The sequence below is a fragment of the Neomonachus schauinslandi genome, chromosome 7 (genome assembly GCF_002201575.2).
Source record: "Neomonachus schauinslandi chromosome 7, ASM220157v2, whole genome shotgun sequence".
Lineage (NCBI taxonomy): Eukaryota > Metazoa > Chordata > Mammalia > Carnivora > Phocidae > Neomonachus > Neomonachus schauinslandi.
The window spans coordinates 31,330,044-31,343,334 of record NC_058409.1 but is presented as its reverse complement, the minus strand read 5'-3'; the positions used below and the strand labels follow the sequence as shown (position 1 = coordinate 31,343,334).

The following is a 13,291-nucleotide window of genomic DNA, read 5'->3' as shown; positions in this document are numbered from 1 at the left end:
AGGATGAAAAGGTTGGGGATGGAATGATTCAGAGGCCAGAGCCTTTGGCAAATATTTCAGGTGTTGAAGGGCACCAAACCCTGCAGGCTTAGCATAAGAATCCTCCCCAAGGCACTTCCCCAAGGTTATCCCTTCAGCCAAAGCAGCAGCAATTTGTGCTTAGAATTACTAAAGCGCTCAGGAGGGCATAAATCCATTTTTGTTCCCCAAGGGATTCTCATCAGCTGCCTTCACCTACAGCCTAGTCCTGTCCTGCACAACCTTGGGATCAGACTGGCAGCCCACTGGGTGGACCCTAATTCCCAGGGAATCTCTGTGCTAAAAGTGGGCCCCCAAATGGGCCTGAATGAGTGTGACATTTGAGACCAACCATCCTTGTGTTCCTCTGTCTACCTCTTGCCCATCAGTGGGGTCATTACTTCCTTCTCCACTAGGCGTCCTGGCTAGGATCCTTACTGTCTAGGAATCTAGAACCACAGCTCAAGGAAAGCTAACTTTCTGCATTGGGCATTTTACACAATCAGTGGAATTAGTAGCCCTCTTAGTGCTTCAGGGGCCCGGGAGGGAGGATGCTCAAACAGAGAAGACATGATGGTAGGTTAGCCAGATTTAATGGAACTAAATGATTATACAGTAACATTTTATATACATTCACAAAAAGAGACCTTGCAACTATTTGGGGAATTGTAGAAAGGAAGCACTGGTGAGCCCATCCTTGTGGGGAATATTTTTGGACTTGGAACTGGAGATTAGTATTTTGGTCTTTTCACTTCAACTCTGCAATGGAAGGAGAAGTGAGTCAGCATTAAGATCTATACACTAAGCAATTCCCACAGTGCCCCAGAAGAAGAATGCTGATGCTCACCCATCAGCCTCCATCTTCTTCCTCTTCTCAATGATCTACGAAAAAGAACAGTTACACCCAATAGTTACGCTGTCAGTCTAAGATCACCTGAGGCACCAGGCTGACCTCTCTCCTACTTCCTTGGCTCTCCAACCCCCTGCCTGTTCCTGCATCCGTGTGCCAGGGTCTCCTCCCAGCTGAAGTCCACCCAAGAGGTGATCTCACTTACTGCACTAATCTTCTTCCACTGGCGATCAAGCTCTGCCTTATCATTGGTTTCCTTGAAGCGCCTGGTTTTCCGCCCTTCAGACATCTTGATGCCATACTGGAATGCAGCTCTGAGAAAAATAAAGGACAATTGGGAGAAAGAAGGCAACAGAGGTTGCACAGCAGTACCAACATGTTTCCAGATGGCCCTGTGACTAAAGAACCTGTTTAGGAATGTCTTAGGCAGACTAAACCCTCTAACCTGGTGAAGGCTAGCCCACCCCATCATCATCCCTCTCCTCACTCCCTGGCCATATTTAGTACTGACTCACTTGGGCAAAGCCTCCTTGTTGTTCATATACTCGCTGTATTCCTCCTGGGTATCAAAGTCCCAGCGGCCTAAGGGTCCTTTCTTATTACCCTGTTGGAAGACAGAAAGGGGACACGGAAGGAAGAAATGTCATGGAAACAGAACTTTAGCCCTATTAAAGCCAGGTTCTCTCACAATCCTGTTTCATTATTCATAAATCCCACCCTGATAAATAATAATAAATGCTTACTATGTACTTAGTATGTACTGGGCATTGTTCTGAACACTAAACACATATTTAATTCTCTCAAATTCTATTAAAAGAGAACCGTATTTCTCTCCATTCTTCTGATGAGTAAACTGGGGCATTAGCAGTAAAATAAATTGGCAAGGTCATAAAACTAATAAATGGCAAAACCAGGGTTAAGCAAGTCTCCAAGATGGAATTAAACAAGGCTCAACCATTGCAGTAAAGAGAAACAAAAAAAAAGTAGATGAAATTTCTTCACCATTAATAGTGCTATGTGTCAGAGTTTTTGTTGTTATTGTTGTTGTTGTTTTAAGTAGGCTGCACACCCAGTATGGAGCCCAACGCATCACTTGAACTCATAACCCTGAGATCAAGACCTGAGCTGAAATCAAGAGTCTTTTGCTTAACTGACTGAGCCACCCAGGTGCCTCAAGAGTATTTTTGTTTTTAAGACTAGAGAAGAATATTTCAATCCTGGCTAGAATAAAATTCAATTATTTTCTAAACACTGAAATTCCTTCTATCCTTTCTATTTATACAGTAAAGACTTGTTTACTGCCTACTATGGAAATCAAAGCCTGGCACTTTGTAGGAAATAAAAATAAATCTATTTTTGGCCTATCTCATTTCATTTTGTACAGACACTTTAAAAGTTAAGCTTCCCATGACTCCACAATGCTGCTGCTCTTAGTAGCTGATGGAAGGTTAAGTCCCAGAAAATGAGACACAGATCTGTTGAGAGTGGGGAAGGGGGTATGTGCCAAAGAGTAACTGCCAAGACTCCCCACCCATCCTTCCAACACCATACCTGGTCCATTTTGCTATAATCCACCTCCTCATCACTATCCACAGCCATGTCATCCATCCTAAAGAGAAGCAACAAATTAAACAGATGGTGCAGACCCAGACCCCTATGCTTTATCCAGAAACCTACCCAACTAAGATGCTATATGCCCCAAAATGACCGCCCCCCCCACAACCCAAGCCCTCCCACTCAGTGCCTGAAAGAATAGCTCATCCAAGTAAGAAATACCCCTCGGTCCCAGGTAATCAAATTTCCACTTCAGCCCCCTCCCCACAACTTGTTCTCCAATCATCCCAGCCTCCCTTAACAGTCTCACACACGTGGCTGGGTAACACTCGGCATAGCTGTTGGACATTCCAAAGAAGTCTCCCAGCTGCTTTTTGTCCTCTGGCTTCTTCAGCATATGCTATGTTAAAGAAAATAATTCTACCTATAGCAGAAAAGCTTCAAGAAGGAAGGGCCAAGGGGCGCCTGGGTGGCTCAGTCGTTAAGCATCTGCCTATGGCTCAGGTCATGATCCTGGGGTCCTGGAATGGAGCCCCACATCGGGCTCCCTGCTAGGCGGGAAGCCTGCTTCTCCCTCTCCCACTCCCCCTGCTTGTGTTCCCTCTCTCGCTGTGTCTCTCTGTCAAATAAATAAAATCTTTAAAAAAAAAAAAAGAAGAAGAAGGAAGGGCCAAGGGCCAGAAGCCCCAAAATGAAAACTCTTAAGGACATGAATGGGTCCACTGAGAAATGGGAAAGTCATAATGATTGCATCCCTGACAAAATTCACTATAAAAGGCAAGAAGCGGGGTGGGGGCTGGGGGTTGTGGGGAAGCAGGGAGGTAGGTACAATTAGAAAGAAAACAGGACAACAGTTTTCTAGAATCCAACAACATATTGAAATAAAGGATATGATTCGGTGCCTTCCCATCCAGCAGACCCAGCAAACTTTTCATTGATCGACTTGATCAACTCCTTAGCAGATCCAGGTCCTAACAGAAAAGAGAACTCTGTTCAGACTGTGAAACAAGGAACTTACCTCTGCTCCCCACACATACTTCCAATCTGTTTTCATAAAATCCTTTTTTTAAGCAAAAGAAAACACTTTTAGCTAACAAAATTTTAATTAAACTCCAACTAATAACGAGCTATTCAGGGCGCCTAGGTGGCTCAGTCGGTTGATCAGCCGGCTCTTGGTTTCCACTCAGGTCATGATCTTAAGGTCATAGGATCGAGCCCTGCGTCAGGCTCCAAGCTCAGTGGGAAATCTGCTTGATTTTCTCTCCCTCTCCCTCGGCTCCTCCCCCCACTCATGTGGGTGCACACACACTCTCTCTTGAAAATAAATGAATCCTTAAATAATGAGCTACTCTGGTTGAGATGGGGTTATGTACAAAGAATGCGGCCAGTTTGACCTCCCTCATGTCTTCAGAACCCCACAGCTGGAGGAACTGTATCTAGCAGAGCAAATGCCCTGCCATTGCCCAGGAAGATGCAGTTAACTCCAGACTCATCTTCTTTCTATTCCATGGAGCAAGACATGGATCTTAATGAGAACTCAGGACCAGGAAGTCCCACAATCCCAACCTTTGCCAGCTCTGAGCTCTAGACAGCCTCTCAGCCCAAAACTGCCAGAGCGAATGCAAGATGTCTCACATATCACCCACCTTTGTCGACGTCCATGGGCTGGAAAGAAAACAGAAACTGAAGTGAGTATTGCCATGAGGGATCTGCACTCATCCCTCCCCTGCTTCACTGATCTGTGAAATCAATTCCCTACCCACTTCTTGCCTCATTTCCAGGATGCTTCCCACCCTGGATTAGTTGACCCAGTTGCTGCTATGGAGCCCTGAGGCACCTATATAACAAACAAATCCTGTACCAGGCAGAGCAGGCAGAGATGGGCAGCTTCACCACTTTGTACGAGGGCCGTATCTTACCTCATCATCCACTTTCGGCTTCTCAAAATAGCTGTGCCTCTTCTTCTCTTCCTCTCTCTCTCGGTCCCGCTCCCTCTCCCGATCTCGTTCTCGCTCCCGTTCTCTGTCACGGTCTCTCTCTCTCTCCCGATCACGCTCCCGTTCCCGGTATCTCTCCCGCTCCTTGTCCCGAGGAGTCTTGGTTGTGGATGGCACATAATCCCCAATGTCTTCAAATATACTAGAAAAACAGAGATCACTAGCTGCCAAAGGCATACACACTTCCATTTTCCCTGGCCATTTGTCCAGATTCTCACATCAGGACCTCCCCAAAATGCCAAAGAAAAGAAACACAGAGCCCTTTCCTCACACATAGCAGGTGACAGGGGTAGGATACATACTTCATGTCAGCCTCAGGGGGTTTCTTCTCTTCCATCTTCCCTAAAATATAAAAAGAACAGCGAAGAAAACATTCCTGAGTTGATTCCCTCTCAGCCTAACCATGCTCTCCAGCTCTGAATGACCATTTAAACATCTGTTTAGAAGGTGGAATAACAAAAGCTCCCCATACTCTCCCTCCTCAAGCCTCAAAGCTGACCACTGCTTCCTGGATAGGTCAAGCAGACAGAACCTGGATGTAACCATCTCCTTATTAATGCTCCATTGCTCCCATTTTTTCTGCTCCCCAGGAGCCTCCCAATGTTCTAGACATAGAAGGCTCCAGAAAACCTTGGTTCCACCCTCAGATGCCCCTCCAGAGTTAAGGTTTCTCTTCCTAATCCTCCAGGTTACCTTTATCCTTCTTCTTGAGCTTCTTATTGCGGGTACCCTGCCGCAGGTAGGAAAGGATCTGGGTGAGCTTGCTGATTACGATGTCATTTGTGGTCAGTGTGGTCTGGGCCTGAAAACCCCAAGCAGCAAGGATATTATCCCACAGAGCAAGAATCTCTTCATTCATTCATTCATTCACTCACTCACTCACTTAACCAACTGAAGGATAAATTACAATCAACTAGGTAAAAAACAGGGAAAGGAGGTATCATAGGACATTCCAGGCACACAGAATGACATATACAAAGGTCTGGATCAAAAGTGAATCTAGGGGCACCTGGGTGGCTTAGTCGGTTGGGCACCTGACTCTTGATTTCAGCTCAGGTCATGATCTTTTTTTTTTTTTAAAGATTTTATTTATTTATTTGAGAGAGAGAGCATGAGCAGAGGGAGGGGCAGAGGGAGAAGCAGACTCCCTGCTGAGCAGTGAGCCCAATGTGGGACTCGATCCCAGGATCCTGGGATCACAACCCGTGCTGAAGGCAGATGCTTAACCGACTGAGCCACCCAGGTGCCCCTGAGGTCATGATTTAAAGATCATGAGATTGAGCCCCACGTTGGGCTCCACAATAGGCATGGAGCCTGCTCCAGACTCTCTCTCTCCCTCTCCCTCAGCCCCTCCCACCCCTGCTCATGCTCTCTCCCTCTCTTAAAAAAAAAAAAAAAAGAGGAAAAGAAAGAAAGTAAATCTAGCACATTCCAGATAGCTGGGATTCACTGGAGAACAAACAGGGAATCATGGTGAAAAAGTGGCTCAGAAGGCCAGAAGGTGCAGGGGCTCAGAGGCCACAACAAATATTTTACTCTTTATCCTAATAATGAGAAATCATTGAAAGCTCCTCAGGTGTGGTGAGACAAAAATTCCCATGCTGAAAAGATCACACCGGCCATATGTAAAAATCACAATGGAAAGGAGGACAGGAAGATTGTGAGGGTTATGACTAAAGAGTACAGAGTTTTTTGTGGGGGGGAGGTGGATGAAAATTTTTTTAAATTGTGTGATGGCTGCATAATTCTATGAATATACTGAAAGGCACTGAATTGTACATTTTCAAAAGGCAGATTATATGGCACATGAATTAAATCAATAAAACAATAAAATACTGGAAAGAAACCAGAGTGAAAGCGAGGAAACAAAACAGAAGCATCTCTTAATAGTTCCAGCAAGACATGATGGCTTCAATTGGAATGTTATTGACAGAGATAGAGAAAAGTGAATGGATTCAACTGAAATTTAGAAAGTAAAAAGTGGACAGGACTTAGTGATGGATTAAATGTGGTGGATGAGGCCCAGGGCAGAATGGAGGCTGATTCCCAGGTTTGAGGCCCACATGACAGGCTCTCGGGACTTGGATCACTTACCTCCATGGTGGGGCAATCCGCTTTGCTGCGGATAAGTGTGGTGGGGATGTCCGTGTCAGCATACTCATCATCCAGGTCTACCACATAGGCCATGCGGCCCGGCAGGAACAGCTCATTCCGTTCATACGCCTTGCTCCTAAAGAGCGTGCGGTAAACGTTGCGGCCTACAAAAAGAAGAGGAGCAAGCACTGAGAAGCTTCTACAATAACGGCTTCCATTTAGTAAGTGCTTACTCCCACACCAAATACTACTGCCTCAATCTTCACAAGAGCCCTGGAAGGTGCACATTATTATCTCCTTTTAACTGATCAGAATACTAAAGCTGAGAGTGAAGTGATTACCTGAAGTCATACAGCTATGACTGCTGTATGACTCCAATGCCTGAGCTTCTATCCACTCTTTTACACTGTCCTCTCAAGGGCACTATGGGCCTCACATTGAATTAGGCCCTGGGGGGAAGAAGGATGAGGTTTAAGGGGATATTGACAATGATGGAAAAACCAGCTCGGCTACATGCTCAATATGAAAGGCATGTTGCATATACTATTTTTTGTTGCTCCAATAATCCCATGAGGTGAATTAACGCTATTTTTGAAAATAGACAAAGTCAGTTGCCTAATACCACATCCCTAGTGTGGTTTCATCACCAGGATTCAAACCGAGGTCTCTGACTACAAATTCTGAGCTTTTAATCACCAACCATCCTACCTCTTTTTAACACATAAGCTATAAGCTACCTTCCTTAATGCATAAGCCATAATCTGCAACAGCTTCCAACCTAACTGAGGAGACATTAATAACATACAGGAAGTGACTAAGTTCACATCTAAGTTCTGCTAAAGTATCCTAAGAGAACTAGCTAATCTGGGTGCAAGAAAGAGAGGAAAGCAGTTTGAGGGAAAGGGAAAGCATATTCTGCTCAAAGCATTAAATTCCCTACAATTCACCTAAAATGCACAACCACTAGTGCAGAAATTGTGTACTCACCCAAACGTGTCTTAAATTCAATTTTGTTCTCAGGATCCTCATCTTTCCTGAAAAGACAAAAAAAATTTTCTTTTTTGCCAAATGTGTTCCTACTTTAGGTCCCACTTTCCTGAACTCTCAAGCTTTCCCCGGTATTTACTTACTTGGTTTCCTTCTGGGGCTTTTCCATAAGTTCTTCCTCTTCTTTCTCTTTGCTGGCAATCTCAGCTCGTACCTAACAGGAAAGCACGTAGGATTTAGACATCTATTCGTTTCACATATGTTTACCTAACACCAATACACCACATTGTGCCAGGAACTAAGAACTCAATACTGAATAAGACAATATAGTCCTTGCCCTAATGGAGCTTACAGCAGAAAAGACAACAAACAAAATGTGATAATTATGATACGTGAAATAAAACAGCTATGCAAGGGTAGAAGTGGGAAGTGACTACTGGGGTTTAATCATACCTGTGTCATCAGAGAAGGTTTCCCCGCGAAAATAAAATTGAGGCTGAGACTTAAAGGATGAGTAGCAATTAGTCCTAAACAAGAGCTACCATTAGCCCTTCTATGTCATCTGGGCTGACAGCAATCTCCCTCTTTCACCTTGAAAGGCCCATACAAGAGGATTCAGCATTCTAGGATTACTCTCTACCTACCCACCACGGCTCACCTTTTGAAGCAGAGCAAAATCCAAGCCTTTCACCAAATGGGTGTGTTCCATGTCACCACCCAAGAATTTGGACTCCTGGATCAACTGTCTTCTCTTCTCTGCAGCTGATTTGTCCCTGTATAATGAAAGAAGCCACATCGGAATAGTCCTTTGTGAGTGCCAAGCTCAGCTTGGGCTCCAAAGTGGAGAAAGTGTTAGAAAGAATTCACACTGTGACTGTAGGACTCTGGGATGCTGAGGGAATCATGCCCTGGCTGCCTGGGTACTCACGCTTCAGCAGTGGGGCCCACAGCCCTGTAGTTAGCTGTGGTACTGATCAGCTCAGTTTCCTCATAATCTTTGTTGACGCCATCTCGCCGTTCCTTGGCACGGTCACGGTACTTCTCTGCTAGTTCTCTCTCTCTCTCAATTTCTTGTTGACGAAGCTTGGCATAATAACTGTGACCAGAGAAAAACAAATGCGTAAGGCTCACCAGCTGCTATCCCAAGGTCAGCAGAATTGTTCCTGCCTGTTTCATCCAACTGTCTGGTGAAAGCTCATATATATCCTCATAGAACTGCTGGCCACCTCCGGATAGTCCTCAAAATCAGAATTATAGCACAGATATACTTATCTGTGAAAGAGCTGGATATACTCTTTCAATGCCACCTCAGGACATTCCATCTGTCACTTCAGAATTCTTTAATGCCACCCAACTCTGTATCACTGAGTCTCTAACAGGTATGAGACTTTTCTATAGGACAACCAGGAAGTTAACTAAATTTTTATCACCTTCTATATTTCAACTGAAAATCATTCCTGGGGCCCTGGGTGGCTCAGTCAGTTAAGCTCAGTCTGTCTTCAGCTCAGGTCATGATTCCAGGATCCTGGGATCGAGTCCCGAATTAGGCTTCCCACTTGGTAGGGAGTCTGCTTCTCTCTCTCCCCCCCCCCCCAAACTCATGCTCGAGCACGTTCTCGCACTCTTGCTCTCTCTCTCTCGTAAAAATAAAATCTTTAAAAAAAAAGAAAGAAAAAGAAAATCATTCCTTGTTGGTATTCCCCCAGAAGAGAGGAAGAGCAAAATACCAGCTCCAGAAATTTTAGTATTTTTTTTTTTTTAAGATTTTATTTATTTATTTGCGAGAGAGAGAATGAGAGACAGAGAGCACAAGAGGGAGGAGGGTCAGAGGGAGAAGCAGACTCCCTGCCGAGCAGGGAGCCCAACGCGGGACTCGATCCCGGGACTCCAGGATCATGACCTGAGCCGAAGGCAGTCGCTTAACCGACTGAGCCACCCAGGCGCCCGAAATTTTAGTATTTTATAAATAATAATGATGATGGTGATGGTGATAACGGCAGACAAGATTTACTGGGTGGTTACAGTATGCCAGGCACTGGTGCTAAGTGTTTACATGCACTATCACAGTTGATCCTCATGACAACCTGATAAAATTTATGAAATCACTCTCTGTTCTACCCATGAGAATACTGGGGATTAGAAATGTTAGTCAATATGCCCACGGTTATCCAGCTAAGAACTGGTAAAGATGAGATTAAAAATACTGCACACTGACTCCAAAGTCCTAAATTGCCACTCTGCCTGTCACTCCTCTCCCCTAAAGCAGAGAACCTCAAGATAATAAAGGAAAACCTCAATCTCCAGCTTCATAACTACTGGCCCCTACTCCTTTCAAAAGAACACTATCCATCTTACAATCCAACACTCCTCCATCCTTCCTTCACCTTTTCTTTTTTCTCCTTCGTGCAGCTGGGTCTTCATCCTCATTGTACTCCCTTGGCATCCTAGAAGAAAAAGAAATTCACTGATAGCATAATACTGCCACAGCCCCAGAAACCCCCAACAACTGGCCTTGAGGACTGAAGAAAAGCCTAGAATATGGAACAAAGCAAAAGCTTTGACCATGCAGAGATCCAGATCTCTATTTGTAGTTGACTGATTCTAAGCTTTAGAAAGCACCACAACCACCTAAAGCACTATTAAAATTCTATATCCCCCAATATCTACCTCAGTATCTGAGTCCCTAGAGCTGGAATGGACCCTGAAGAAATCTGCCCATTTAAGCATTAGCAGCAACTCTAGTAGTACAAGGGGTATGTGGAACATATTCTGAGATCTTAGCATGCCCTAGTCTTCACTGGAGCTTCAATCTCCAGCAAGAGAGAATCAGAATCACAGCCTTCAAAAAAGAACTAGCCTTCCAGTTCCTAAGACATCTAGTTCAGTAATTTTCTGAAGGAGATGGGAGACAGGCCGGAACACCCCAGAACTTACTCATGGTGACGTGACTTAGAGGGCGGTGCAGAGGTGGGTGCAGCCCTTGGGGTCATGAGAAGTTTCCTGAAGTCTTCATTGGTGAGTTTTGATCTAGAAGGCAAAGATTTTAAAAATTAGTACCCAGTAAGAATTGGAAAAGGAATACGTAAAAAACATGGTTAACTTTACCAGAAATCGGGAAAATACAAATTAAAACAAATCATGCCACTTTTAATGCATCAAAGTGTTGACTATTATACAGTCTGATAAATCAAGTATGTGTGAGAATCTGTAAAGTGAATATTCCGCCGAAGGGAACATAAGTCAGTATAGCCAATGTGAAGGCAATTTGGCTGTATCAAAATTTAAGTGCATATATCCTATGACCTAGCAACTCCATTCACCTATATTTAGCTTTGTTAATTACCGTAAGTGTATAAAAAGCATGTAAAAACTGTTCAATTTCAGCTTATCTTTTTTAAGATTTTATTTACTTATTTGACAGAGAGAGAGAGAGAGAGAGTGCACAAGCAGGAAGAGCAGCAGACAGAGGGACAGGGAGAAGCAGGCTCTCCACTGAGCAAAGAGCCCAACGTGGGGCTTGATCCCAGGACCCTAGGATCATGACCTGAGCCAAAGGCAGATGCCTAACGGACTGAGCCACCCAGGCACCCCTCAATTTCAGCTTTGAAAGTAATAAAAATTTGGAAACAACCTAAATGTCCATTAACTAGAGACTAGATTGTGACAGTGTTTCCCAAATGTGTGGCAGACAGCAATGATGGTACAAGAGATAATTTTAAGCAATACAGTGACAAAGACTCACTCTTTGACCTAACTTTAGTCAGGCCCCTTTGAGCCCTCTTCTGACTGAGTCTCTTCCTTGGCCTGCTGTGCCCAGTTTTAGCAAAGAATCCTGCTAAGTGTTCCAAGGAAGACACTGTTCAAGATTACTGTAATAGGAATAGAGACTACTGCAAAAGGGAAGAAGGATTGAAACTCAACTCTGAAAACAAACTGGGACAACTGGGGATTTATAAAAAAATTACTAAGAGGAACCTGGTTAGCCATCAAGGGTAGGGAAAAAGGAGCTTGACTGATCTACTTGATTACTTAAGGGGACTCTCCATAAAATGGCTTAGGAGCATTCTTTGCTAAAACTGAACCCAACAGGCCTAGTGAAAAATGGACCCCAGAGAAGCCCGATGAAAGTCTAATCAAGGAAGAGGTCCTTGGGGTACCTGGGTGACTCAGTCAGTGAGTGTCTGACTCTTGGTTTTGGCTCAGATGGTGATCTCCAGGTCCAGAGATCAAGGTGCAGCACATCAAGCCTGCACCAGGCTCCTCTCAGTGGGGAGTCTACTTCCCCTCTCTCTCTGCCCCTCCCCACTGCTCACGCACTCTTAACTTCTCTCTCTCTCTGAAATAAATATTAAAAAAAAAAAAAAAAAAAAGGAGGGAGTCCTTGCCACTACCATGAAAATAATCTCCAAGGCAATGAGTGGGGAAAATAAGCAAGTGGCAAAACGATATAAGTATATAATACAATGCCATTTAATTTTAATACTTCAACTTACAAAATAATCACATATCTTCCTCAGACATATGTGTATGTATATAAATGGATTTTTTAAAAAGTAGGGAAAAAAGACACATGTAAAGAAGGAACAGTGGTTACCTCTAAGAAAGGGACTGGAATTGGGGATGTTATCAAAAAAGAACATTACCCTTACTTCTACTTTAATTTTCTACAAGAATCAATTCCTGTATCATGTATAATTAAACATTAAAAACTAGCACCCTCCCATCCAGAACTTCCCCTCTAATACTCTTATGCAGTTGACCTAATCCAGCTAAAGTTTAGAGATAAAGGTGCAAGGGGTACAATTTTTTTTCACCATCCTTGTTGACAAGACATTTAGAATTCCTTCACCACTCCCACACCACTCTATTCATCTCCCAGTTCATGCCCGTAGTCCTACACTGAAATACTCACTGGTGGAAGGAGTGAGGATCATCCACATCGTGGCCATCTGGAGCCAAAGGGTTGGAGAAAGGCTCGCCTTAAAAAAAAAAAAAAAAAGAATTGGCATTAATTTAATCAATCTCTTTTGTGTCAGTTCCTGTGCAAAAGTTGGGACTATATTAGCGAACAATACTGACGTTTTCACGTCAAACTCCTCATATTCTAGTGACAAGGCAGAAACAGCGACAGTGACCGTACAAAGTAATAAGTGCCCAAGTGAAAAAATACAAGGAACTGTTGGTGCAGAGAGGGGGCCCCTAAACCGGCGCTGGAGGATCAGCAAATACTTCCGGAAAATGACATCCAAGATACTGGGAGGAAGATAAACTGGCGCAACCCAAGATTAAGTGCTGGCGGTAAGGGGGAGTTCACAGACAAAACACACGCGGCGTCACTTGGGGCAAGAACAAAGCTTAGAGACAATGGTCCGGAGCTGCCCGGCTTCATTCGAGACCAAATGGCTTCGCCAGATTAAGGCATCACACCACCCACACAGAGCTAAAACTCTGAAGCAAAAACAACGCGCCAAGTGTCCCAAGTCCTGCAGATAATAAAGGACAAATGACCCGAGCCTTACTGTCTCGCTCTGGCATTTTGTCTGCGGTGTTTCAACGCCGGCAGGGACTGAAGCTCCAAAGACAACACAGCCGAGACAAGATTTTTCCCACGATGCACCTCAGGAACAAGCCCACAGTGCTTTGCGCTCCGTAGCCAGTCGACTACCGCCCGCTCACGGAAAAAAGAAAAAAAAAGGACCGCTCCCTCTGCAATGCTTTTAAGGCATTGGCTAAACTTTACCCCGCCCCTTCACGTCATCCAACTATCGCGGGAACGGGGGCGGCCGCGATT

General features: G+C 44.3%; 1 protein-coding gene across 2 annotated transcripts; it reads right to left on the bottom strand.

Annotated features, from left to right (window-relative positions):
• Positions 1–603: 603 nt before the first annotated feature.
• On the bottom strand, positions 604–13,224 carry IK (IK cytokine). 2 transcript variants are annotated; one of them, XM_044916660.1, is made up of 20 exons: positions 13,020–13,224; positions 12,413–12,479; positions 10,435–10,527; positions 9,885–9,944; positions 8,429–8,596; positions 8,159–8,273; positions 7,644–7,714; positions 7,501–7,547; positions 6,514–6,677; positions 5,113–5,221; positions 4,722–4,761; positions 4,342–4,561; positions 4,069–4,087; positions 3,296–3,393; positions 2,737–2,822; positions 2,420–2,477; positions 1,384–1,472; positions 1,074–1,182; positions 866–900; positions 604–777 (listed from the first exon to the last, which is right to left on the bottom strand). In XM_044916660.1, the coding sequence occupies exons 1-20, from the start codon at positions 13,033–13,035 to the stop codon at positions 750–752; spliced, it is 1,692 nt and encodes a 563-aa protein (XP_044772595.1). In that variant the 5' UTR covers positions 13,036–13,224; the 3' UTR covers positions 604–749. The 2 variants fall into 2 exon arrangements, with proteins under 2 accessions (XP_044772595.1, XP_021557425.1); XM_021701750.2 differs by having other exon boundaries at positions 2,737–2,817; positions 3,315–3,393; positions 13,020–13,164.
• Positions 13,225–13,291: the final 67 nt, after the last annotated feature.

Excerpts from the sequence above, each read along its gene's own strand:
- IK (XM_044916660.1), bottom strand. Across the intron at positions 5,222-6,513 it reads CGGATTGCCCCACCATGGAG|GCCCAGACCACACTGACCAC; the intron begins GTAAGTGATCCA and ends TGGGGTTTTCAG. Across the intron at positions 778-865 it reads AAGAAGATGGAGGCTGATGG|AGTTGAAGTGAAAAGACCAA; the intron begins GTGAGCATCAGC and ends CTTCCATTGCAG.